This window comes from Vipera ursinii (assembly GCF_947247035.1).
Source record: "Vipera ursinii genome assembly, chromosome: 1".
NCBI classification, from domain to species: Eukaryota; Metazoa; Chordata; class Lepidosauria; order Squamata; family Viperidae; genus Vipera; species Vipera ursinii.
The window spans coordinates 57,338,271-57,364,768 of NC_139512.1; the positions used below are offsets into that span (position 1 = coordinate 57,338,271).

Sequence of the window (26,498 nt, forward strand, 5' to 3'; positions counted from 1 at the left end):
TTCTCTGTTACTGCACCTGCCCTTTGCAACAGCCTTCAGTGTAAAATCCAGATGGCCCCAAAACTATTAGCCTTCTGTAAGGCTGTAAATAGGGACGTGGTGGCTCAGTGGGTTAGGACGCTGAGCTTGTCAATCAGAAGGTCAGCAGTTTGGCGGGTCGAATCCCGAGTGCCCCGTAACATAGTGAGCGCCTGTTACTCGTCCCAGCTTCTGCCAACCTAGCAGTTTGAAAGCACGTAAAAATGCAAGTAAAAAAATAGGGACCACTACGGTGGGAAGGTAACAGCGCTCCGTGCGCCTTTGGCATCTAGTCATGCCGGCCACATGACCACGGAGACATCCTCGGACAAGCGCTGGCTCTTCAGCTTTGAAACGGAGATGAGCACCGGCCCCTAGAGTTGGAAACGACTAGCACGCATGTGCAGGGGGACCTTTACCTTTTACCTTTAAGGTTGTAAAGACTTGACTTTTCGTTTAGGTGTTAGGGCCAGAATATTAATGAAGCTCAATGGGTGCTTTTTGGTACTGTGAATTCTTGTGAGGTCCCTTGATTATTGTATTATCATTATTATCATTTTTAATTGAATTTTGCTTTATTTTATATTGGTTTAATTTTTTAAAAAATGAACTGTATCAGCCATCCAGAGCTACTAGTATAAAATAGGCAACCATATAAATTATCTAAATAAACCCCAAAATGTTGTGCTGAGAAGTGAATGATCCATTCACATGGCTTCCAGAGCTGAGAGATCATCCCAAGTATTTTCAGTCTTAAATACTTAATGACTAACAACTAAAGTTTAATTAAATTTATATCTACTAACATTTGTTATTTATTGAATTCATTAAGCCCTGAATTTCCATAAGCTTAAATTCACCAAGACTGAGCAGCTTTGCACCAGTTTAACGGTACTATAGAAGAATATGACAATGGATCTAAATGACAAAAAAGCTAATTCAGATTTCACCTCTGCCATGAATTTATTATGGGACCTTTGACTCATCAGTGACTCTTAATACTGCCAATTACAATACTGTACTGGGAGATAACTATTGAACCAAGATTCTTGAAAGGCTTATAAATCAAAGTAATATATCAGTATTAAATACTGATTTATACGTCTAGGATTTTTTTTTCAATACAAAAACCCGGAGCATCTCCTTAACTGTAATCCTCTGCTTCTCCTCTACGTGCATTTAAAAGCGATTTCTATCCACCACCTCAAAGAGTCATTGTACAAATAAAAGTCAAGCAGCAGTTAAAGAATAAGGCGCGCAAGGTTTAGAGAGCGGAAGCCCTCTTGAATTATTCTCCTGAATCGCGCTATCCGAGAAAAAAAAACCAAGTGTGAACGACCGAATGAAAGAAGGAAATACAGAATATAAATCAGAAGCCACCAAAACGCACAGGAACCTCTTCCGTCTCCCATCCAGGACTTTTTTTTTTCTTTTCAGACGCGAGCGCATGCGCAGAGTAAGGCGGTTGCTGTTACCCAGCATGCTCGGCGTACCCCCTCCCCTTGGGTGGGTGAGTGAATCTGGCCGGCGGATGATGGAGCGGAGGCTGTAATGGCGGCCGGCGGCAACCGCGATAGAGGCGGCTCGGGTGTAGCTGGACTCTGACACCCGGGTACTCCTCTACGCCGCTGGGACTTCCTCCCTGGGCCGGACACTCCCCCTCCCCGCAAGCCCCGCTGAGGACTCGGCCGGACACACTAGGCGGGAAGAGGAAGAGGGGAGGACTCCTCCACAGACAATGGACGAACATCCCGGCGCCGGAGGGGGGATCATGGCGGGGGCTACCCCGCGACCTCAACAGCAGCCACTGCCGCCCATGGGAGGCAACGTTAATTCCCAGCTGCTCAACCAGGGCTGCGCGGGGTCTAACAGCGGCGGCGGGGGCGGCGGCGGGAGTCTCTTGTCCCAGCAGCAGTCTCAAGGTCCGGCGGCGGCTCAGGAAACGGCGGGGCCCGGGAGCGGTTCGGAGCTGTCCCGGCCCCAGCACTACACTATCCCGGGAATCCTGCACTACATCCAGCACGAGTGGGCCCGCTTCGAGATGGAGCGAGCTCACTGGGAGGTGGAAAGGGCCGAGCTTCAGGTAGGAGGAAGCCGGGTTCCGGCCGGGCGAGAGGGACAACAATGAGAAAGTGGCTTGAGTTGAGCCCGGGGGTTAAAGCGACGACGGCCGATACGGGGGATAAGGTGGGCGCGGAGGAGAAAGTACCTGCGTGTGGCGGGTCCGGCGAGGCGTGGCGCGGCGCGGCGGGCGTCACTCGGCACGTCCCCCTCGGTGCTCTTCGGGTTGGGCTGCTTTCCCCGGGGCAGCCATTTTGGTTTCTAGCATGGCGCCCGCCTGGCTCGGGCCTGTCAAAGAGAGTTAGTTGGGAGAGGAAGGCTCCCGTCTTCTCTTCGCCCGGCCGGTCTTAGAGACGACACCCTGGCTCTGCCGGCGTGGGACTGGCGCCTTCGCAAGTTATTCTCGCGCTGGGTCCGTCCCGGCCTTTTGCCAGAGCTGCAAGAAATGTCGAAGCCGGCTGGACACCTCGGGGAGTTTTCGCGGCCTAAGGAGAAAAAAAAGCCGTATAAACGCCACGATCTAGTCCAGGGGTCGGCAACCTCGGCTCTTTTATGACTCGTGGACTTCAACTCCCAGAATTCCTGAGCCAGCAGAGCTGGCTCAGGAATTCTGGGAGTTGAAGTCCACGAGTCATAAAAGAGCCGAGGTTGCCGACCCCTGAGCTAGTCACACGCATATTGACAGTCCTATCTTGTGAATGTAAATCACGCGCACGCTCCGGCGTGGGACCCTGCGCCTTTTCAGAAATAGGAGGTGTGTCCCTTCCTTCTTAGCTCAAAACACCCCCAAAAGAGATGGGGAGATGAAGGCACGCCGTGATTGAGGACGTTAACGGGTTGTCTCTTTCATCCTCTGCCCCCGTTGCGTTATTTCGGCGATCTGTGTTTACAAAACACAGGCTGCTTGTGTATATTGTGATTGTAGCAAACGCAGTCGTGCTTGGATCAATGAACCGAAATTGGGAATTGTGTACTCTTATACACCAATCTGATTTTTTACTGCATTCTAGGGAGATGACTGGGCGTTTCAGTTCAGTGCATAAATATAAAGGTGTTATTAACGCGAAAGGTGTGTTTCAAAATAAACAACGTAATTAACATTTTAGGCTTGCTCAGTAATAGCATATCGGCATGTTAAATTTAGACCTGTGTCGTGATTGATAGCAATTATTGTAAGAAACGGTGCTACTACATACTGAGTCAAAAGCGGGAAAAAAAAATGTGAGGTATGTGGTTAGTTCTCAAAATGTTGCAATGTAGATAGAAGATACAACTCTTTGAAGGTGTATGTCCTGACTTGTTTAAGGTTATGCAGTCTTTTACTTTCAATTTCGCATTTTAAGGGAAAGGGGGCAAATAATAGCTATTGACTTTACAGAATTCTTACAAGAGCAAATGCTGAATTTTGCAAAATGAATGCTGCTAAAAAGCATAATCAAATAGTTTATACAACAGCACTTACACAGGTATGCTGCATAAATCTGAACAATTCTTTTGGCTGATTTCTTTTATTTGTTTACAACAGCTTGCATGCAGCTCACTGCCAAATTGCTTTGAGCAATTTACATCAAGCAACAACAAGATTTTTAAAAAATATATAATAATTTAAACAGCAAATGTCCTGTAACTTCAGCATTCAGGGGATGGGGAGCTAGGTCAATCCTTATTGTCCTTGAATGCTATTTTCAGAAGCCTGACAAAGAAAGGGTGTTCAAGATGCCCAGGGAAGAGTTATTCCACGGAAGAGGGACCATCACTGAAAAAGCTTCATCACAGGGTCTCGATGTGGTAGTCTCTGAGAGAAGGAACCCTAACAGACCTTCTTTCTACATTCTAATTAAACAAGCTGACTCAGCACAGATACTACTGGACAAGCCAATTCAGCCTAGGGCAAAACTACCAAGGTTCTGAGACATGTAGGTTTATGTGACAGTCAGCACCTGAATCACACTTGGAAGTATACTGGCAGCCATAATAGTAATATAGTGTCACATAGACAAATCTGGGTATCCTTGTAACTGCTGGATTACTATGTGCTGTACCAGTTGAAACTACTGTATGGTCTTCAAGGGCAGCTCCATGTAGAGTGAAGTTCAAAAGTCCAGCCACAAGGTGACAAGAGCATAAGTAATCCTGGTCATTGCCTGCTGCTTCATGAATAGTCTAAATTATTGACACTGTACACCAGTTGTAATCATATGAAGACAAACTCCATGTGCTGTTCAAGCAGAAGTTATGAGATCAGGAGGACTCCCAGATTTGTTATTTAAGAAAGAATTCCATTTTTTGTGGACTTTGGTGATCATGTATGTCTTAGATCAAAGAGAAGTAGAGAACTTTGTTAACATAAAACTATTAAGTAATATAAGACTTTTTTATGTAAGGTAAATTGAATCAAATTCCAGAAATGAAATAACTTGCTTCTTTGTCAGCTATCAGGCCTAATCATTTGAAAACTAGAAATAGAATTTTCAGTTCTAGTGAGTTGAAGTTGTTATAAATGGAGTACTAGATCAAGCTATTCTATATAGTGTAATCATGCTGTTTAATGTTATTTTCCATGCAAGAGGGGTAACAATTCTGTGAGTTTCAGGGATATAATATGGTGAAAATGTGAAGTCACCTCCAGCCCCAAATTTATTGCTAATTAGTTGCAATTGTAGAAAAATTATGGCAGCATAATTTTTAATGTTTTGTGAACTGGTACAGCTGAAGATCCAAAATATCAGTGCCATAGCTTGCTGTAATGCTGATGGTGTTGATCTCATAATCAGATGTTTTTGCCAGACTGGTGGAGCTCTTGGCTAAACTTTTTTGACCTAGCAGGACACATTACTACTAGAATACACCTTGGCCAAGCCCTACTTTCACAAGCAGATGTAATCAGAAGGTTAGGATTAAGCTCATTCTTACCATTAATATTACAAGATTGAAGCATACTTCCAGTCCAATGTTTTTTTATAACAGCAAGATTTAGCTTTTGTCATCTTGGTTTCTTTAATTTGTTATAGCCTCCAGATTTGATTTTGATGTAGACATATTTTTTCAACCAAACAATAAGTTCTTACTTTGCTATATAATAATCTTTTTATTTGACCAAATATTGTTTTGGTTGAATAGTTTTCACTTCTTTAAGGAATTTTCTTTCCCCAGTTTCATTTTGCATATGCTTGTGTGAAGACTACTGTTATATTATTTGTGGTTTACCAGACAAGTCATTTCAACATTATGTCATTATTATAATAAGCACAATCTTTTAAAGAATTGCCAGAATTCATAAAGATTTTGCTTGCTTGGCAGAATTTGTTATAGATGGAATAAAATCTCTTATGGTACAGAATGCCTGTGGTAATATAAATTATGTTAGTTAGAACAGTGTGAGGCTGCCTTACTGCTTTAAAATTTCAGTTCACTTAACTTCAGACAGATATCAGAAATGATATAGTGAACTGTAATTGTAACAGATACAATTCAAATTTAAAACTTGAGCCATTCCTTCAATGACTGTTCAAAATTATAACAGCACCTTACGGCTGTTGCAGCACCCATGTATCATTTGATCAATATTTGGGTGCTTCGCACCGTACCCACACTCAAAACTGTGGGTGTGCTTCCAACTCCTCCCACCCTTTGTCCCTTCTCTGTCTTTTTGACCCTCCTGTCCACCACCTAGCTCTGTTTTTGCTGCCACTGCTGACCAGGTTGGTCGCCTTGGCCCTTTGCAAGGCAGCTGATGGCCACCTGAGGCCTTCTACCCAAGATTACATTTGGCGGTTTCCTCATGAGACCTCTGAAAAAAGGCCTCACATGGCCAACAATTGCCTCACAAAGAGCCAGGGTAGGCATGCCTTGTCAGCAGAAGGTTCAAGAACTTGACCAAGATCAACTGACACAATGTAGCAGGGCTGTGGAGTGCAGGGTAGTGAGGATAGCTGGGCTTTACACCATGTAGATGAGATGGAATGGTTGGGGCTCTGCATTGCTGGGCTGGCTGTGTCTTTGTACCGCACTGCTGAGCTGAGATGTCTAGAGCTTCCTGGAATGGTGGGACTTTGCACTATTGGGCAGGGGTAGCTGGGGCTTTTCACTGTTGGGCTGGACTGGAGTGGCTGTAGCTTTTTGTCACTCTGCTGGGCTGGGGAAGCCATGGCATCATGCTGGGCTGCAGCTTCATGTAGTGCTGTTGGGCTGGGGTGGGGCAACTGGCATCATGCCAAACTGTCTCAGCAGCGTCTTGCAATCCCAGAGCTGTGGCATTCCAGAAAGCCTCTGAACAGCAACCTAACAACTGCACAGTTGTGGGTTTGCTCCACAACGCAGGGTGCAGGGCATCAAAAAGAGCAGAGGTGGGGGGAGAATAGGTGGTTGGGGAGAGTTGAAAGGGAGGCAGTGGAAGAATTGAGATTTGAGGTGGGTCTTTGGCTAATGACTGGTGGGATTTGGTTAACAATGGCAACTGGGAGTGCTGGGATTACCATCACTAAGTGATGCAGTCATGTGATGTCATGCTTTATAACTTCATTACTTAGCAAGAGAAATTCCAATCCCAGTTTCCATAGTAAATCAAGGACTACCTGCAGATTAAGTCATCAAATTATAGAAATATTATAATTTATGTGTATCTGTGGTACATTGTGAAAGATAGAATTAGAGAGTTTCAAGCCAATGCTTCGCTGCAGCCATTGCTATATTATATAATGTGAAGGTAAACAATCTGGTGCCTTCTGATGTTTTGAACTAAGAATTTCGTAATGTCTTAGTTGAAGGAGAAAAATCTGTCAATCCATTTCATTCAAAACTAAATAGTGAGGATGCACAGCCACACAACAGGAAGGAGCACCCAACCTCTATTTGGAAAGAGGAACTTTTCTCAGACTGATTAATTAAGAAGGTGGAGACTTCCATTGCATAAGATTATATATAGCATATGTTCCACTTGGTTTGCTGATACCAGGAAAAGCTCATGGTGATATTTCAGAAATGGAGTATTGACGTTGTTGAACTCCTAGTGTGAAAATGGCTGATTCATTTTTTAATCATTTTTGAGCTAAACATATAAATGTTGACTGAAAGAAGAATGGGAATTCCAGTTTCCATTTTTGAAAACAGTTTTTATATACGTTCTATTTTTGTGACTTATGAAAACTAAAAGATATGGATGCATACAACAGTATTAAAGGATGAACTTCAGAATTAATAAGCATACTCCTCTCGGCCCAAAGGAAACAAAATCCTTGGAAACTTTGCGGTTTAAGGTTGATAAACAATATGTACAACAACCCTTTGCTGGAAATCAGTTGTAGGTTTCTGTTTAGTATTCTTTTGATCACTTCCCGTGCCCCAAAAGTTCATAATTCCTGATAGAGTCAGTATACAGGTAGTCGTTGACTTGCAGCAGTTCATGTAGTGACCAAAGTTACAGTGACACTGAAAAAAGTGACTTTTGACCATTTTTACACTTATGACTGTTGCAGCATTCCCATGGTCATGTGATCAAAATTTTGGGCTCAATTGTGGTCATAAGTCAAGGAATTCTGTACTGCAGATATAGCCAATAATATTTTTTGTGTGTACGTGTATTCAGAATGTTTAATGATTAATCTTGGAGTTCAGTTTAATAGGATAAGGCCAAACTTACTTGATTTCTAATACTATTATAAAACTATCTGCCATTTCAGCTCCAATAACAACTCGTATTATTATATTCTCTGACCATTTCATATTGTTTAATAGAATCCACTATTGATTTACCAAAATGGGACATACAGTCTTCGTGTTTAATTTCATCAGTTTCCTATAACAGAAGGGTTAGTGCTTAGATGCTACAGTATATGAAAACACTGTGTAAATTATATTATGACGGCTTATATTTTGCATCTGTTATATACAGGCACTATTAATTATTTTTGGTTATAACTAATAGCTTTTTAACCATGGCTTTTAGCTGACTGTATTAAAAAGAAAAAATAATAGTGATATGTGACTTATTCCAATGAATAGGAGTATGAAACCATTTATTTTCCTTTAAACATTGTTACTGGCCTTGATATCCTAAACCATGGTATGCACTGCCTTGCCTCTTTCCCAGCTGCATGTACTCAGTCACTGGTTTTGGGAGATTTCGGTTCTATCCTGAAGATGCTGGTTTATAAAGTTATTGTATGTTTCTATTTTGTCTCCTAGAGGTCTCATTCTAGGGGCACTTATACAGATGAGTGGTCTATGAAATCAATGTGCTACCTGATGTTTACACTGGGAATGTGCAGGTAGAGCTTTTTTCTCCAGAACATTTTGTTTTCCTGCAGGTAGTCTAGTTCAAGTATTTAAGATATGGTACTGTGATTGATTGATGACTTGCCATCAAGTTGTTGTCAGCTCTTATCAACCATACAGGGAGTGCAGAATTATTAGGCAAATGAGTATTTTGACCACATCATCCTCTTTATGCATGTTGTCTTACTCCAAGCTGTATAGGCTCGAAAGCCTACTACCAATTAAGCATATTAGGTGATGTGCATCTCTGTAATGAGAAGGGGTGTGGTCTAATGACATCAACACCCTGTATCAGGTGTGCATAATTATTAGGCAACTTCCTTTCCTTTGGCAAAATGGGTCAAAAGAAGGACTTGACAGGCTCAGAAAAGTCAAAAATAGTGAGATATCTTGCAGAGGGATGCAGCACTCTTAAAATTGCAAAGCTTCTGAAGCGTGATCATCGAACAATCAAGCGTTTCATTCAAAATAGTCAACAGGGTCGCAAGAAGCGTGTGGAGAAACCAAGGCGCAAAATAACTGCCCATGAACTGAGAAAAGTCAAGCGTGCAGCTGCCAAGATGCCACTTGCCACCAATTTGGCCATATTTCAGAGCTGCAACATCACTGGAGTGCCCAAAAGCACAAGGTGTGCAATACTCAGAGACATGGCCAAGGTAAGAAAGGCTGAAAGACGACCACCACTGAACAAGACACACAAGCTGAAACGTCAAGACGGCCAAGAAATATCTCAAGACTGATTTTTCTAAGGTTTTATGGACTGATGAAATGAGAGTGAGTCTTGATGGGCCAGATGGATGGGCCCGTGGCTGGATTGGTAAAGGGCAGAGAGCTCCAGTCCGACTCAGACGCCAGCAAGGTGGAGGTGGAGTACTGGTTTGGGCTGGTATCATCAAAGATGAGCTTGTGGGGCCTTTTCGGGTTGAGGATGGAGTCAAGCTCAACTCCCAGTCCTACTGCCAGTTTCTGGAAGACACCTTCTTCAAGCAGTGGTACAGGAAGAAGTCTGCATCCTTCAAGAAAAACATGATTTTCATGCAGGACAATGCTCCATCACACGCGTCCAAGTACTCCACAGCGTGGCTGGCAAGAAAGGGTATAAAAGCAGGAAATCTAATGACATGGCCTCCTTGTTCACCTGATCTGAACCCCATTGAGAACCTGTGGTCCATCATCAAATGTGAGATTTACAAGGAGGGAAAACAGTACACCTCTCTGAACAGTGTCTGGGAGGCTGTGGTTGCTGCTGCATGCAATGTTGATGGTGAACAGATCAAAACACTGACAGAATCCATGGATGGCAGGCTTTTGAGTGTCCTTGCAAAGAAAGGTGGCTATATTGGTCACTGATTTGTTTTTGTTATGTTTTTGAATGTCAGAAATGTATATTTGTGAATGTTGAGATGTTATATTGGTTTCACTGGTAAAAATAAATAATTGAAATGGGTATATATTTGTTTTTTGTTAAGTTGCCTAATAATTATGCACAGTAATAGTCACCTGCACACACAGATATCCCCCTAAAATAGCTATAACTAAAAACAAACTAAAAACTACTTCCAAAAATATTCAGCTTTGATATTAATGAGTTTTTTGGGTTCATTGAGAACATGGTTGTTGTTCAATAATAAAATTAATCCTCAAAAATACAACTTGCCTAATAATTCTGCACTCCCTGTACTAGACAACCCATGACCCATTAAGACATTCAGCTGCTTCATTGTTTCAGAAATATTTATATAGCTAAACATATCGACAGAATGATGAAGGACAGGCAAAAAAGGAGTGGGAGTGGGAACAATTTCCGACTTTCTGCCAGCTTTCCCACTGACTTTGTGGGAAGCTTTCAGGGAGAATATCAATAGAGAAGCTGGGAGGGAAGCTTGCAAGTTGCTTAGGCAAGTCTCCTACTGGTGCACCCTCCCCAGTCCTTCTGCAATCACTCACAACCTTGTGCACCCTCCCTGGCCTGTGCAACACTTGCATACCCCCTACAACTCTCACTGCAACTCTACATCCCTTCCATGACCCACACCCTTCCACATTCTACCTAGCCTGCATTGCATCTTCACACACACTCCCTAATCCTTTTTACACGTCTTGGGTACCCATTTACACCCTGACTGATCTGCATCATGCCTATTGCACACCCCCTCCCTCCCTCCTTGATACTGCCCCATGATGCGTCATTTCACCTAATTTAAAGGTTACAACAGACACGAGAGTTTTAGATGGGTGGGTGGGTGGGTGGGTGGGTGAGTGGATGGTTCATGTATTTCCCTAGTTATATCATTTAGAAATAGTTCATGATATCTTTGTTTTATGTTTCAGGCCAATGCCACTATCACCATTTTCACAAAAACGTCATTTGATCTGGGTTGGTGGGAAAAGAATATTGCAGAGATGAACCACTCTATTTTGTATATAAGTCATTTCCATCACGATTGGAGACAATTAAGAGATCCTAGGACTATAGGCTAAGTTAAGAAATCTAAAACCTACTCAGAATAAGGAAGTAGCAAGTTCCATGTTGCCATTAAAACAACACAAGTTGAGCTTGATCTAAAGAAGGAAGCAAAAACATTGATAGCTACTGATTTTAGGAATGTAATTGAACTCCTTAGCACGGCAGTATTAAAATGGTATTGTTGGAAACTGATATTGTATAAACATGTCATTAAATAATCTACTGTGAGGATTCTGGCTAATACCGAGTGATAAATAATGCTATAATTCTGTAGTAACCTGAGATTTATTTTGGAGTCAATCTGCATAATTGTTTTTGTTTTAAAAATTGGATGGAAGGACTAATTTTAACTAATACATTTTATGCAGCATCTCCCAAAGATATCTTCAATAAACAGTAAATCCTCAGTTTAGCATGCTATAGGTTGGAACTTAAAATTAGCTTCCATTAGACTTGAATGTCCTTTCAATATGTAGCAAGGCAGGATTTTATGCAGATATAATGCCATTTAACTCAGGAGTCCCCAACACCCAGGCCATTGCCTGGAACCAGGCCGCAGTCTGTTTGGAACTGAGCTGTGCGAGTGGTGGGTAAGTGTCCAAGTGTGCACAGCTCCACTTGTGCGAGCACTCTGGCCCATTGGGAGGAACCATCCCCTCTCCCCTGCCGCCGTCGCCAGTCCACAAAGCCAGAAAGGTTGGGTACCACTGTTTATGTTAAATATACTGTACATTTATGGAAATTTTTCAAAATTCAGGGTTTTTTTATTTAACAATTTCTATCCCATTATTTTAGTACCTTTACACCACCACAGGAATGTACATATGCATTGTTCAAGATTTTCTTTCTGCATAATTATTTATGAGTAGAGCTGGAGTTGTCTTATGTTACTGAAAGGAATGGAAGAAGCTGTTGAAAGCAAAAAAAATGGGCAAGAGATGCAAAGACTACAGACTTCACTTCTGAACACAAAGTGGATATACAGTATATGTTTAAAAATTAACTGCTATTTAGGTTGGATATGTGCCTGTGGTTAAACAGTAATGAGGCTTCTGTCTCTTCCCTATTCGGTTAACCTCTTCCCTTTGCCTCATCTTTATTCAATTTTTTTCTCCCTTTTCTCTCCAGTGCAGCTATCTTCCCCCCTCCATCACATTTCTCTCCCCCCCCCCAATTTTTATTAATGGGGAAGGTCGGAGGAAAATTACAGAGTGTACAGTTTCTTTGTGAAACTGGTTTACGTGCAAGATAATCGGTGGTATGTACAAACAGGATCAATTAATTTTTATGAGACTATATAGGTAATTAATTTCAAGTAATTCATCAATCACTCAAATCCTTTATTACAGCAATCAGATATAATTCAGTGGTAGTATTACGGGATGGGGAGTGGGATAATGGTAGACAAAAGAGAGAAGGAAAAGTTAAAAAAACAGGTAAGAAATGGAATACCCAACCGTATTTATATCTCTGTATTTCTTTGCCCTGTCCTACCCCTTTTTTGATGATGGGGCTGGAGAGAATGGCTTCTAGCAAATATTATGCATTCATACACACTTTTTAAATAAACTTTTCCTCCCTTTGTATTGACTCCTGGTGATTGTCTAAAGAGCCCTTGCAACTTTCTTCGTGACACTTCAAAATTGGTTTGCCATTGCATTCTTCCTATGTCTGAGAGAGTGACTGTCTCAAAGTCGTTCAGTTGGCTTTGTACCCAAGTCAGAATTAGTATTCATAATTTCCTGGTTTTTAGCTTGATGTCTTTAATTGCTACACAAGATGGGGTGTTGTTTTTTTTACAAAACTATGCTAAAGTAAAATGCAGGAAAAAGCTTCATTTATTAATTTAATTTAATTTAATTTAATTTAATTTAATAATATTTGTATACCGCCCTTCTCCCTGAGGACTCAGGGCGGTTCACAGGGCAGAATAAAATACTAAATACAAACGTTAAAAAGAGATTAAATAGTTGCCCATATTAAAACAGTTAAAATAGAATTCTAAAACACCAAGTTAAAAACTAAACCACCAAAAATAAAAAACCCCACCAATCCCCATCAGGCTAGGCCGGCTTGTACAAACAGAAAGGTCTTGAGATCGCGACTAAAGGAGCGAAGATCGGGCGCCATCCGGAGCTCTACCGGTAGCTGATTCCACAGCTCCGGAGCGCCCACAGAGAAGGATCTCCCCCTGGGGGCCACCAATCGACATTCTCTGATCGGTGGCACCCTGAGGAGGCCCTCTCTGTGGGAACGCACAGGGCGCAGGGAGCTTGATGCCGGCAGCAGATGTTCCCTAAGGTACTCCGGCCCCATGCCATGGAGGGCTTTGAACACCGTTACCAGTACCTTGAATCTCACCCGGAAGACAACTGGCAACCAATGCAGCTCACGGAGCAGCGGTGTAACGTGGGAGTATCGGGAGACTCCCAACACAACTCTCGCGGCTGCATTCTGTACCAGTTGGAGCTTCCGGGTGGTCCTCAAGGGCAGCCCCATGTAGAGAGCGTTGCAGTAGTCCAGACGAGAGGACACGAGCGCATGAGTGACCGTGCACAAATCATCCCGGCTAAGATAGGGCCGCAACTGGCGCACCAGGCGAACCTGGGCGAAGGCCCCCCTAGTCACAGCTCCTACATGGTCTTCCAAGGTGAGCCGTGAACCTAGGAGGACTCCCAAGTTGCGAGCCCTATCTACGGGGGGTAATAGTTCACCCCCCATAGCCAGAGGTGGAATATCCGAATAAACCCGGGATGAAGGTATGCAAAGCCACTCAGTCTTGTCGGGTTTGAGTTGAAGTCTGTTCCTCCCCATCCAGACCCGAACCGCCTCCAGGCACCGGGACATCACGTTGAGGGCATCACTGGGGTGGTTTGGGGTCGAAAGGAAAAGTTGGGTATCATCAGCGTACTGATGATACCCAACTCCAAAGCCACGAATGATCTCACCCAGCGGTTTCATGTAGATGTTGAACAGGAGAGGCGAGAGGACCGACCCCTGAGGAACTCCACAAATGAGAGACCTCGCGGTCGACCTCTGCCCTCCTGCCAACACCGACTGCGAACGTCCCTGGAGATAGGAGGAGAACCACTGTAAAACTGTGCCTCCCACTCCCAGTCCCCTGAGACGCCGCAGCAAGATACCATGGTCGATGGTATCGAAAGCCGCCGAGAGGTCTAATAGGACTAGAACAGAGGAATATCCCCTGTCCCGAGCCCTCCAGAGATCATTCACCAGCATTAAAAGATCATTAAAAATGGGAAGTAATAAATAACTGCAAATATAACCAAAATTAAGATTTTCATACAATAACAAAATATAATGAAATATAGTACATTACTGGTATGTTTCATGGGTTTTCATTAAGAAGTTTATAAACCGCATAATTTTTAATATCATTTACACATTCATGTATACATTATTATATTATAGAGCTTTGACACAATATTTAATAAGTATCCAAGATGGTGCTACAGCACCCTCTAGTGTTTATTGAACTCATGATCTGTATCCCTAATTAAGGGAATAAGGGTTGTTGGGAAAAGAAAAATGTAAAATGTCTTCAAATGTACCGTATATACTTGAGTATAAGCCGACTCGAGTATAAGCCGAGACCCCCAATTTCACCCCCAAAAACTGGGAAAAGTTATTGACTCGAGTATAAGCCGATCCGCCGTTCTGCAAGCCTCTGCCGCCAGCAGAGGCTCGATCCGCCATTTTGCAAGCCTGAATACACAGGAATACCCTGTGTAGCCGCGGCTCGTCGGCAGGTCTCCGTTCCTCCTGCCGACGTTTGGGGAGGTTTGGGCGCCTCCCCAAACCTCCCCAAACCTCGGCAGGTCTCCGTTCCTCCTGCCGACCTTTGGGGAGGTTTGGGCGCCTCCCCAAACCTCCCCAAACCTCGGCAGGTCTCCGTTCCTCCGCGCAGACCTGCCGACCTTTGGGGAGGTTTGGGCGCCTCCCCAAACGTCCCCAAACCTCGGCAGGTCTCCGTTCCTGTTTGGGGAGGTTTGGGCGCCTCCCCAAACCTCCCCAAACCTCGGCAGGTCTCCGTTCCTCCGCGCAGACCTGCCGATCTTTGGGGAGGTTTGGGCGCCTCCCCAAACGTCCCCAAACCTCGGCAGGTCTCCGTTCCTGTTTGGGGAGGTTTGGGCGCCTCCCCAAACGTCCCCAAACCTCGGCAGGTCTCCGTTCCTCCGCGCAGACCTGCCGACCTTTGGGGAGGTTTGGGCGCCTCCCCAAACGTCCCCAAACCTCGGCAGGTCTCCGTTCCTGTTTGGGGAGGTTTGGGCGCCTCCCCAAACCTCCCCAAACCTCGGCAGGTCTCCGTTCCTCCGTGCAGACCTGCCGACCTTTGGGGAGGTTTGGGCGCCTCCCCAAACGTCCCCAAACCTCGGCAGGTCTCCGTTCCTGTTTGGGGAGGTTTGGGCGCCTCCCCAAACCTCCCCAAACCTCGGCAGGTCTCCGTTCCTCCGTGCAGACCTGCCGACCTTTGGGGAGGTTTGGGCGCCTCCCCAAACGTCCCCAAACCTCGGCAGGTCTCCGTTCCTGTTTGGGGAGGTTTGGGCGCCTCCCCAAACCTCCCCAAACCTCGGCAGGTCTCCGTTCCTCCGCGCAGACCTGCCGACCTTTGGGGAGGTTTGGGCGCCTCCCCAAACGTCCCCAAACCTCGGCAGGTCTCCGTTCCTGTTTGGGGAGGTTTGGGCGCCTCCCCAAACGTCCCCAAACCTCGGCAGGTCTCCGTTCCTCCGCGCAGACCTGCCGACCTTTGGGGAGGTTTGGGCGCCTCCCCAAACGTCCCCAAACCTCGGCAGGTCTCCGTTCCTGTTTGGGGAGGTTTGGGCGCCTCCCCAAACGTCCCCAAACCTCGGCAGGTCTCCGTTCCTCCGCGCAGACCTGCCGACCTTTGGGGAGGTTTGGGCGCCTCCCCAAACGTCCCCAAACCTCGGCAGGTCTCCGTTCCTGTTTGGGGAGGTTTGGGCGCCTCCCCAAACGTCCCCAAACCTCGGCAGGTCTCCGTTCCTGTTTGGGGAGGTTTGGGCGCCTCCCCAAACCTCCCCAAGCCTCGGCAGGTCTCCGTTCCTCCGCGCAGACCTGCCGACCTTTGGGGAGGTTTGGGCGCCTCCCCAAACGTCCCCAAACCTCGGCAGGTCTCCGTTCCTCCGCGCAGACCTGCCGACGTTTGGGGAGGTTTGGGCGCCTCCCCAAACGTCCCCAAACCTCGGCAGGTCTCCGTTCCTCCGCGCAGACCTGCCGACCTTTGGGGAGGTTTGGGCGCCTCCCCAAACGTCCCCAAACCTCGGCAGGTCTCCGTTCCTGTTTGGGGAGGTTTGGGCGCCTCCCCAAACGTCCCCAAACCTCGGCAGGTCTCCGTTCCTCCGCGCAGACCTGCCGACCTTTGGGGAGGTTTGGGCGCCTCCCCAAACGTCCCCAAACCTCGGCAGGTCTCCGTTCCTGTTTGGGGAGGTTTGGGCGCCTCCCCAAACGTCCCCAAACCTCGGCAGGTCTCCGTTCCTGTTTGGGGAGGTTTGGGCGCCTCCCCAAACCTCCCCAAACCTCGGCAGGTCTCCGTTCCTCCGCGCAGACCTGCCGACCTTTGGGGAGGTTTGGGCGCCTCCCCAAACGTCCCCAAACCTCGGCAGGTCTCCGTTCCTGTTTGGGGAGGTTTGGGCGCCTCCCCAAACCTCCCCAAACCTCGGCAGGTCTCCGTTCCTCCGCGCAGACCTGCCGACCTTTGGGGAGGTTTGGGCGCCTCCCCAAACGTCCCCAAACCTCGGCAGGTCTCCGTTCCTGTTTGGGGTGGTTTGGGCGCCTCCCCAAACGTCCCCAAACCTCGGCAGGTCTCCGTTCCTCCGCGCAGACCTGCCGACCTTTGGGGAGGTTTGGGCGCCTCCCCAAACGTCCCCAAACCTCGGCAGGTCTCCGTTCCTGTTTGGGGAGGTTTGGGCGCCTCCCCAAACCTCCCCAAACCTCGGCAGGTCTCCGTTCCTGTTTGGGGAGGTTTGGGCGCCTCCCCAAACCTCCCCAAGCCTCGGCAGGTCTCCGTTCCTCCGCGCAGACCTGCCGACCTTTGGGGAGGTTTGGGCGCCTCCCCAAACGTCCCCAAACCTCGGCAGGTCTCCGTTCCTGTTTGGGGAGGTTTGGGCGCCTCCCCAAACCTCGGCAGGTCTCCGTTCCTCCGCGCAGACCTGCTGACGTTTGGGGAGGTTTGGGCGCCTCCCCAAACGTCCCCAAACCTCGGCAGGTCTCCGTTCCTGTTTGGGGAGGTTTGGGCGCCTCCCCAAACGTCCCCAAACCTCGGCAGGTCTCCGTTCCTCCGCGCAGACCTGCCGACCTTTGGGGAGGTTTGGGCGCCTCCCCAAACGTCCCCAAACCTCGGCAGGTCTCCGTTCCTGTTTGGGGAGGTTTGGGCGCCTCCCCAAACCTCCCCAAACCTCGGCAGGTCTCCGTTCCTCCGCGCAGACCTGCCGACCTTTGGGGAGGTTTGGGCGCCTCCCCAAACCTCCCCAAACCTCGGCAGGTCTCTGTTCCTGTTTGGGGAGGTTTGGGCGCCTCCCCAAACCTCCCCAAACCTCCCCAAACCTCGGCAGGTCTCCGTTCCTCCGCGCAGACCTGCCGAGGTTTGGGGAGGTTTGGGGAGGCGCCCAAACCTCCCCAAAGGTCGGCAGGAAGAACGGAGACCTGCCGAGGTTTGGGGAGGTTTGGGGAGGCGCCCAAACCTCCCCAAAGGTCGGCAGGTCTGCGCGGAGGAACGGAGACCTGCCGAGGTTTGGGGAGGTTTGGGGAGGCGCCCAAACCTCCCCAAACAGGAACGGAGACCTGCCGAGGTTTGGGGAGGTTTGGGGAGGCGCCCAAACCTCCCCAAACGTCGGCAGGTCTGCGCGGAGGAACGGAGACCTGCCGAGGTTTGGGGAGGCGCCCAAACCTCCCCAAACAGGAACGGAGACCTGCCGAGGTTTGGGGACGTTTGGGGAGGCGCCCAAACCTCCCCAAAGGTCGGCAGGTCTGCACGGAGGAACGGAGACCTGCCGAGGTTTGGGGAGGCGCCCAAACCTCCCCAAACAGGAACGGAGACCTGCCGAGGTTTGGGGACGTTTGGGGAGGCGCCCAAACCTCCCCAAACGTCGGCAGGTCTGCGCGGAGGAACGGAGACCTGCCGAGGTTTGGGGAGGCGCCCAAACCTCCCCAAACAGGAACGGAGACCTGCCGAGGTTTGGGGACGTTTGGGGAGCCGCCCAAACCTCCCCAAAGGTCGGCAGGTCTGCACGGAGGAACGGAGACCTGCCGAGGTTTGGGGAGGTTTGGGGAGGCGCCCAAACCTCCCCAAACAGGAACGGAGACCTGCCGAGGTTTGGGGACGTTTGGGGAGGCGCCCAAACCTCCCCAAAGGTCGGCAGGTCTGCGCGGAGGAACGGAGACCTGCCGAGGTTTGGGGACGTTTGGGGAGGCGCCCAAACCTCCCCAAACAGGAACGGAGACCTGCCGAGGTTTGGGGACGTTTGGGGAGGCGCCCAAACCTCCCCAAAGGTCGGCAGGTCTGCGCGGAGGAACGGAGACCTGCCGAGGTTTGGGGACGTTTGGGGAGGCGCCCAAACCTCCCCAAACAGGAACGGAGACCTGCCGAGGTTTGGGGAGGTTTGGGGAGGCGCCCAAACCTCCCCAAAGGTCGGCAGGTCTGCGCGGAGGAACGGAGACCTGCCGAGGTTTGGGGAGGTTTGGGGAGGCGCCCAAACCTCCCCAAACAGGAACGGAGACCTGCCGAGGTTTGGGGACGTTTGGGGAGGCGCCCAAACCTCCCCAAACAGGAACGGAGACCTGCCGAGGTTTGGGGAGGTTTGGGGAGGCGCCCAAACCTCCCCAAAGGTCGGCAGGTCTGCGCGGAGGAACGGAGACCTGCCGAGGTTTGGGGAGGTGCCCAAACCTCCCCAAACAGGAACGGAGACCTGCCGAGGTTTGGGCACGTTTGGGGAGGCGCCCAAACCTCCCCAAAGGTCGGCAGGTCTGCGCGGAGGAACGGAGACCTGCCGAGGTTTGGGGACGTTTGGGGAGGCGCCCAAACCTCCCCAAACAGGAACGGAGACCTGCCGAGGTTTGGGGACGTTTGGGGAGGCGCCCAAACCTCCCCAAAGGTCGGCAGGTCTGCGCGGAGGAACGGAGACCTGCCGAGGTTTGGGGACGTTTGGGGAGGCGCCCAAACCTCCCCAAACGTCGGCAGGTCTGCGCGGAGGAACGGAGACCTGCCGAGGTTTGGGGAGGTTTGGGGAGGCGCCCAAACCTCCCCAAACAGGAACGGAGACCTGCCGAGGTTTGGGGACGTTTGGGGAGGCGCCCAAACCTCCCCAAAGGTCGGCAGGTCTGCGCGGAGGAACGGAGACCTGCCGAGGTTTGGGGAGGTTTGGGGAGGCGCCCAAACCTCCCCAAACAGGAACGGAGACCTGGGGAGGTTTGGGGAGGCGCCCAAACCTTCCCAAACGTCGGCAGGTCTGCGCGGAGGAACGGAGACCTGCCGAGGTTTGGGGAGGCACCCAAACCTCCCCAAAGGTCGGCAGGAGGAACGGAGACCTGCCGAGGTTTGGGGAGGTTTGGGGAGGCGCCCAAACCTCCCCAAAGGTCGGCAGGAGGAACGGAGACCTGCCGAGGTTTGGGGAGGTTTGGGGAGGCGCCCAAACCTCCCCAAAGGTCGGCAGGAGGAACGGAGACCTGCCGAGGTTTGGGGAGGCGCCCAAACCTCCCCAAACGTCGGCAGGTCTGCGCGGAGGAACGGAGACCTGCCGAGGTTTGGGGAGACGCCCAAACCTCCCCAAACGTCGGCAAGTCTCCGTTCCTCCGCGCCCTGCCTGCCTGCTTCTTTCTGCTGCGGAAAGAAGCAGGCAGGCAAGGCGCGGAGTTTGGGGAGGTGCGCGCGCACCTCCCCAAACCTCCCCAAACTTCGGCAGGTCTCGGACGGCGGTGGCTTGGGAGAGGTGCGGGCGATCCCGGAAGCACCAAAGCCTGGGCCGCGCACAAGTCCTCGGTAAGTTTTTTTTGTTGACTGGAGTATAAGCCGAAGTGGAATTTTTCAGCCCAAAAAGTGGGCTGAAAAATTCGGCTTATACTCAAGTATATACGGTAAGTATTCTAGATTATTCAACAACTTCTTTCTGTCTTTAATGTGTATGTTTATTTTAAACGATGTTTTTAATTAAACTGATGAAATGCACATGAATTTGAATGTTAGAATTAATTTCATTTTAAATGTAATGATCTCACACTGAAATTAATTGTGATTAATAAGTTTACTAATATGATAAAGATAAATGGTGTGTCAGAAGTTAGGCACTGTTGATAAGATGATATAAATTATTTTAAATATTCAAATTTGTTGCCATTTTCATATAAATACTTCCTTATGGGTAATCTTTGACTAACATTTGTTTAATTACTGTTCAAAGTTAAGAACTTAAAAAAGTTACTAATGACTGACCCATGCACCAGTGGTGGGATTCAGCCGGTTTGCACCAGTTCGGCAGAACCGGACTTCCGGAAGCAGCATCCACACTGGTGGTTCACATATTTGAATCCCACCACTTCCTTGCATTCAATGTCCCACAGTTCACTATGGTACAAAAGCTATTATGTACATCTTATGAGAGAGATGTAAAACATATGCACACAGAACTTCTCACATATATTTACATGTAATCTTATATGCTTTTACAATCTTACCCACCTAAACAGTCTTTCTTCAACACTGCAACATGCATCTTGCACCAGTCAGATGGACACCTGTGCAACATAGATGGTCAACATTTTCCTCTGAAACATATGTACAATCCTTCCACATACAGACATTAAGTAATATTGTTTAAAGACATGATGCTACCTCTTTTTAAAATAGATTTTAAAAACATAGTAATGAGAAAGAGCAAAAACTAAAAACCAAAGGTTATCAAGCTCTATAGAAATGAGATTTTTTTAAAGCTTTTAAAAGCTGCATATAAAAGTGACGTATCAATTCAACATTTCAAAACCATTGTTAAAAGAAAGTCAGTATTCAATAATTAATGAATGCAGCCAGATCATCTATCAAAATATTAATCTAGCAAAATAAACAATTCATAAGAGTGTCTATATAATCTAAAAAAGGTCTAGTATTGATGAATCAAGTAGTATCTAATATTTTAAAGACTTATTTTAAGAAAAACATTTCAGATGCAATAAGAGTCTGTATGCAGAACTATAATTATAATTCCAAATTTGATTTCCAGATGAATTGTCTATCAGACTTATTTTTTTAATTTATGAGGTTACCTTGTAATATTGGAAGCATATACTGCCTTTTACTTCCAATAAAACTAATTTGAAAATCATGATTTAGCTATCGTTGCCGTCATAAACTGGAATAATTTCAACCTTCCCTGAAAAGAGAGAAGGAGCAATATGAAAAAGAAAAGTTATTTTCAGCTGCTTCCCTTCAACAAAAGAGAACAAATGGGTCTTGTTGGTAAGGAGTCTCTCTGGGATCACAGTAGGGGCCTAGCAGGAAGAAAGTCATGGCTCAAGGGGCCTGGCTAATGTGGGTGTGCTTAAGAAGCTCGGCAGGAGCCTTTGCCTGCAAGTCAATAGTGCTAAGTTTTTATTATTAATAGTGCTACATTTTAATATATTTAATGGTCTCTGTTATTTTTATTGGTTTAAAATGTTTTTAGCATTTTGATTGTAATATATTTTTTGAATTGTAAAGAAATAAATAAGTTCTGCCTCATTGCACTTTTCAGTTCAGTGTATATTTCCACTGTGACTTTTTCACTATTATTACTCAAATATCAACATAAATTTTAAAGGGAAGAGAACTGTGGATTTTGCTGGTATTTTTGTTCTGCTCTTGAGCTATTTTTAGGTAATGAAATAGTGTAGATAAGTATAGGTAATGGCTAGATTTAGATTGGGGAGGCCCAGATTCAAACCCTTGCCTGGATCATAGAATCTGTTGCATGACTTTAGACTAGTGATTCTCCCTTAGCCTAATTTATATTGCATGCTGCTGTGGGGGTAACATAAGTGGAGAGGAGGCCTCATTTATGTCTCTAGGAAATGGGACAGAATCTAATAAAATAAAAATATGTAGTTGTATTGATTTAATATTAATATTTAATATAATATTAATATTAATTTAATATTAAATTGGTGGAAAATTGTCCCCCCTGTGTTCTCTTGTAATTAGTTCTGATATCTCCTTGAAAAAGCTTAGGGTTCCTGTGGAAGACATTGAAATATATATAAGAATTCTATATAAGAATTATAAGAGGTTTAAGGGAAATTTCAGTTACACTAGTCCAGTACTGTAGCATAATTTTAGAGGTCATTTTCTTTGACTATTTATAGTGATTAAAAGAAATAAGCAGACATCTGGGAACCTGAACGCTAAAACATAAAACATAAAAAAATATTCACACTCAAAAGTGTGGTGGTGTTTTCAAATCCATAGTGCTGCTTTAAAATTCTTTTCTGTGTAATTACAGTGTGGCATTTATCTAAAGCTGGTTCTTTTATTTGTATCTGGAATCTTTCTGATTCAGTTCTTTAAATGTCATAGGATTGACAAATAATATAATGATGAATAAAAGGTTTCAATGCTGTTTAGCATAGAGCAGGGGTGTCAAGCTGCTGGCCTGCAGGCTGGTTGCATCATAACGGAGGCCGCGCCCACCCCAGCTCCAGCAATGCAAAAGTCGTGATACGTTGTGACAAGTCATGTGACGCGGCGAGTCTGACACCCATGGCATAGAGAGTTCTCCTGAGTTTTCCTATGAGGATGTTATTGTTCCTGCTTTATTTATCTCCTTGTCTTATGAATTAGAAATACATATTTGTTTTTGAATGCTGTTTTGAACAGGTTTACTGTAAAATAAAAATGGATTTCATACAGTTCAGTTAGTTTGGCAAAACTTTTTATCACAAAGAAATACAATCTATAGATTATTTTCTTTTTGTGGAGAATATCCCTGAAAATTCTTCTAGGAGACATAGAACATAGAATTCAAATAGGGTATATTGGATAAACACGATCAAATGAAAGATAATTATGTTACCATTTTTGTATTTTCAGGCTCGGATAGCATTTTTGCAAGGCGAGAGAAAGGGTCAAGAAAACTTGAAGAAAGATTTAGTAAGAAGAATAAAAATGTTAGAATATGCATTAAAACAAGAAAGGTATCTATCCCATGTTTCTCAACTGAGAAGTTTACGTACAGTGTTTTCATATTAGTTAACATGACATTGATAATTGAAGAAAATTATAGAATTTGAATATTGGTGTGAATGAAAAAGTAATATGGAAGTAAATTCAGTTAAGTTGAAGGTGCTCTTGGTCCAAGATTTGGGTTCAGGGCTAATCCATCTGAAATAGCAGATTAGCTATTCCTTAATAACAGGGTGGAGGCTGTGACAAAAATGAATTTAATATTTATTTAATATGCTAACTGGCTGTTCCTGAACTGGTTGGTTTCCTGCCTTAAGTGTATCCCAAATTGTCTATTTCAATGCGCTCCAATAGCGAAAATTTTCTGAAGCTCCAGTTGATGGAAAATGTAGCTAGGCTACTAATTGGTGCAAGATATTAGAACCATAAGATTATTGGTTTATCAGTTGCTTTCCAGACACAATTAGAAGGTATTGATGTCAAGAACTAATATACAGCAGTCTATGATTTGCATTTATGTTAAACTCTACATTGTTGAAACCCCTTGCTGGTTCCTATTTATCTTTTTTAATTTAGAAGACAAAATCAACCCAGTTATTTAAAGACTAAACATTTATTTTTGTAAACAGTAACTTTTATTGTTTTTATTTTAATGTTGGTCAATATATAAAATGTAATTTTGTGTATGTATTTATGGTTCTGTTTGAATTTTGATGGCAGAAATTTTTTTAAATATGCTTAATACACTAGCCATCTGTATACAAAGATAATTGAACAGGAGATTTGCTAATTAAAACACTGATATTTCCAAGTCTGTCTGATGACCAAAGGCAGTTCATAAGAGCAATCTTCACTGTTTAGACATCTTTGTATGAATGTTGTAAGGAAATACAAATCTAAAATTTATTGGTCAATTTACTTACATTTTTCTTTCAAGGGCAAAATACCATAAACTAAAATATGGCACAGAATTGAATCAAGGTGACTTGAAAATGCCAACTTTTGAATCAGGTAAAAATCTATTTATAACTATTGTATTTACCTCACATTCTTTTGTCCACCTTTTATACCAAAATAAGTCTTTGCAATCAATGTTAGCATTATTGTTTTGTATTTTGATTATAATTGGGTTTCATTTTATTTACAAAAGTCATGTGATCTTTCCAAGTTTTCTTAGTATTAAAATAGCCTGAAAAAGACAGAAATTTTGGCTTTTAAAGCATTATTTTTATTATTCAGTCCAAATTTCAACTTTACATTGTTTTTAAAGATATTTATAAAAGAACAGAAGTGCTGTTTCTTGATATCTCCATAAAGTAGTGTTAAAGCCCATAAGTGTGGGAAAAATTATAGAACATTTCTAGAGCTCTAGTTCTCTACCAGTTGACAGTCAGAGAAATAACCTTGAAATTGAGAAGATTGGGACAACAGTGAATCTTGAAAGGAGTCTTGAAAATCACCTCCAAGAGAAGATATAGGGCAGGGGTGTCAAAATGCCGGCCCGTGGGCCAGAGCGTCATGGAGAAACCACGCCCATCCCATTGCCGGCAATGGGGAAAAGTTCCAATATGTCGCACGACGTCACGTGCCGTCACGAGTTTGACATGTCTGGTCTAGGGAGCCACAAAAATCATAGAAGAACAGCCAGAATTCTGTAGGCTTTTCTTGCCTTGGTTAAAGTTGGCAATTATGTTTTCATTATAGGACAGTTGCTGGATTATATGGTGGCATAAGGGAATAGCAAGGCAGTAATTGTTAGTAAGAAGAGTATTGATGGTCAATTCAAATTTACTCCAAAACATCTGAATGAACTTTATAAACTTTGGAGGAATGTTCTAGGACAAATGATTCCAGAGTAGATGTTTTGGAGTTCCATCTGTGTCATTATATCTGGTGGAAACCAAACATGATAAGAATCTCATGTTGTCTGTCAAAAAAAGAGTAGTGCTATGGTTGGGGATGCTTTTCTACTTCAGAATATAGACAATTTGCTAACATTGCAGGAAGCATGAATTCTGCTTTGGCTCAGAAAAATTCTATAGCAGAATATCAGGTAATTTGTCATCTAAACCTAAAACTCAAATGAGTTATGCAACAGCACAATATTCCCAACTTAACAAGCAAGTGTATGAGAAAATGGATGATGAAGAAGAAATTCAGAACTGAATTTGGTCAAATCAAAGTTTACCTAAATCTCATACAAATATTATTGGAGAACTGAAATGAACAGTTCGTGTTTGAAATTTATCAGATGTTACTGAATTCAAATATTTCAAAAAAGGGCCAGAATTTCTACATAATGAGGTATGAGAATGATCACCAAGTACAATAATTAATAACTGTAAATACCAATAATTATATACTAATATAATTTGTATATTACAGTTAAAGATTAATCTAAAGAGGGGAATTTTTCTTTTTTCTCACACTGCTACATCACATGGTAGATTACTTTGTTTAAGAGCTAAATGAAACAAACATATTCTTAGTCCAGCACATTAAACATATGCTTTTCTATGATTGGCAGTGGCAATTTGTGATGTTTGCATTGGTCAGATCACTTTTAGAATATTGTGTCTTATCACCACATTTAATGAAGTACAATGACACAATAAAACCTGTCCAGCTCAGGGCAAACAAATGTAAATGTCCTAGAAGGAAAACTTGAAGAAAGATTTGATGCTGAAGAAGAGAATATTGTGGGACAAAGGTGATGATTCTCAGTATTTAAAGAGTTGTCATGTAAAATATAGGACAGACATTTTGGCTTGTTGTAGAAGACATGATAGGAATCAATGGATTTTAAAAAATCAATTGGAAATCAGAATATATTTCTTAAAGTAAAAAAAATAGTGGTAAAAGAGCTGCATTGAAGTTTCCTTCATTGTAAATATTTAAACCAAGTTAAATAACCATCAGAAATGTAATGGATTTCTACTATTGGCAGGGGAACTGGATGTTCTTCACGATTGTTTCCAATTTTTACATTCTATGTTTCTTTCCTTCCATGGTTTCTTTTTTGTTCAAGTTTTTCTATTTTTCAGTATAAACCATTTATCCTATAAGATTTATCAGAGAATCAAGCCAAGGTTCATGTTATTCCTCAAGAACAGTAATAAAAAAGTATGGAACGAATAGTAAAAAAACCAAAGTTTTTTTTAAAATGGGTTAAGTAAATTAATCAGAAAGCTAAGTAAAAGTCAACACCCAGAGTAAGAAATTGAAGATGGCAGGTGGCTATGCTTTTCCTTGTCTAAGGTAAAGGTAAAGGTTCCCCCGCACATGCGTGCTAGTCGTTTCCGACTCTAGGGGCCGGTGCTCATCTCCGTTTCCAAGCCGAAGAGCCAGCGCTTGTCCGAGGACATCTCCGTGGTCATGTGGCCGGCATGACTAAACACCAAAGGTGCACGGAACGCTGTTACCTTCCCACCATAGTGGTCCCTATTTTTCTACTTGCATTTTTACGTGCTTTCGAACTGCTAGGTTGGCAGAAGCTGG

At 44.8% G+C, this 26,498-nt stretch overlaps 2 protein-coding genes across 9 annotated transcripts in view; one reads left to right on the forward strand and one right to left on the reverse strand.

Annotated features, from left to right (window-relative positions):
* AP4S1 (adaptor related protein complex 4 subunit sigma 1) overlaps positions 1-2,368 on the reverse strand; it is a 30,032-nt gene extending 27,664 nt beyond the window's left edge. For all 4 annotated transcript variants that reach the window (XM_083349439.1, XM_083349437.1, XM_083349435.1 and 1 more), the window contains exon 1: positions 2,228-2,368. The gene's annotated coding sequence lies outside the window, so the exon portion shown is untranslated. The remainder of the gene's footprint in view (positions 1-2,227) is intronic.
* STRN3 (striatin 3) overlaps positions 1,346-26,498 on the forward strand; it is a 54,859-nt gene continuing 29,706 nt past the window's right edge. For 2 of the 5 annotated variants that reach the window (XR_014490830.1, XM_083349432.1), the window contains exons 1-3: positions 1,346-2,101; positions 22,908-23,011; positions 23,938-24,011. Coding sequence is in view for 4 of the 5 variants with exons in the window: in XM_083349432.1 (XP_083205558.1) it covers positions 1,757-2,101; positions 22,908-23,011; positions 23,938-24,011 (523 nt within the window). In the remaining variant the exon portion in view is untranslated. The remainder of the gene's footprint in view (positions 2,102-22,907; positions 23,012-23,937; positions 24,012-26,498) is intronic. The other 3 variants (XM_083349431.1, XM_083349433.1, XM_083349434.1) reach the window with 2 other exon arrangements.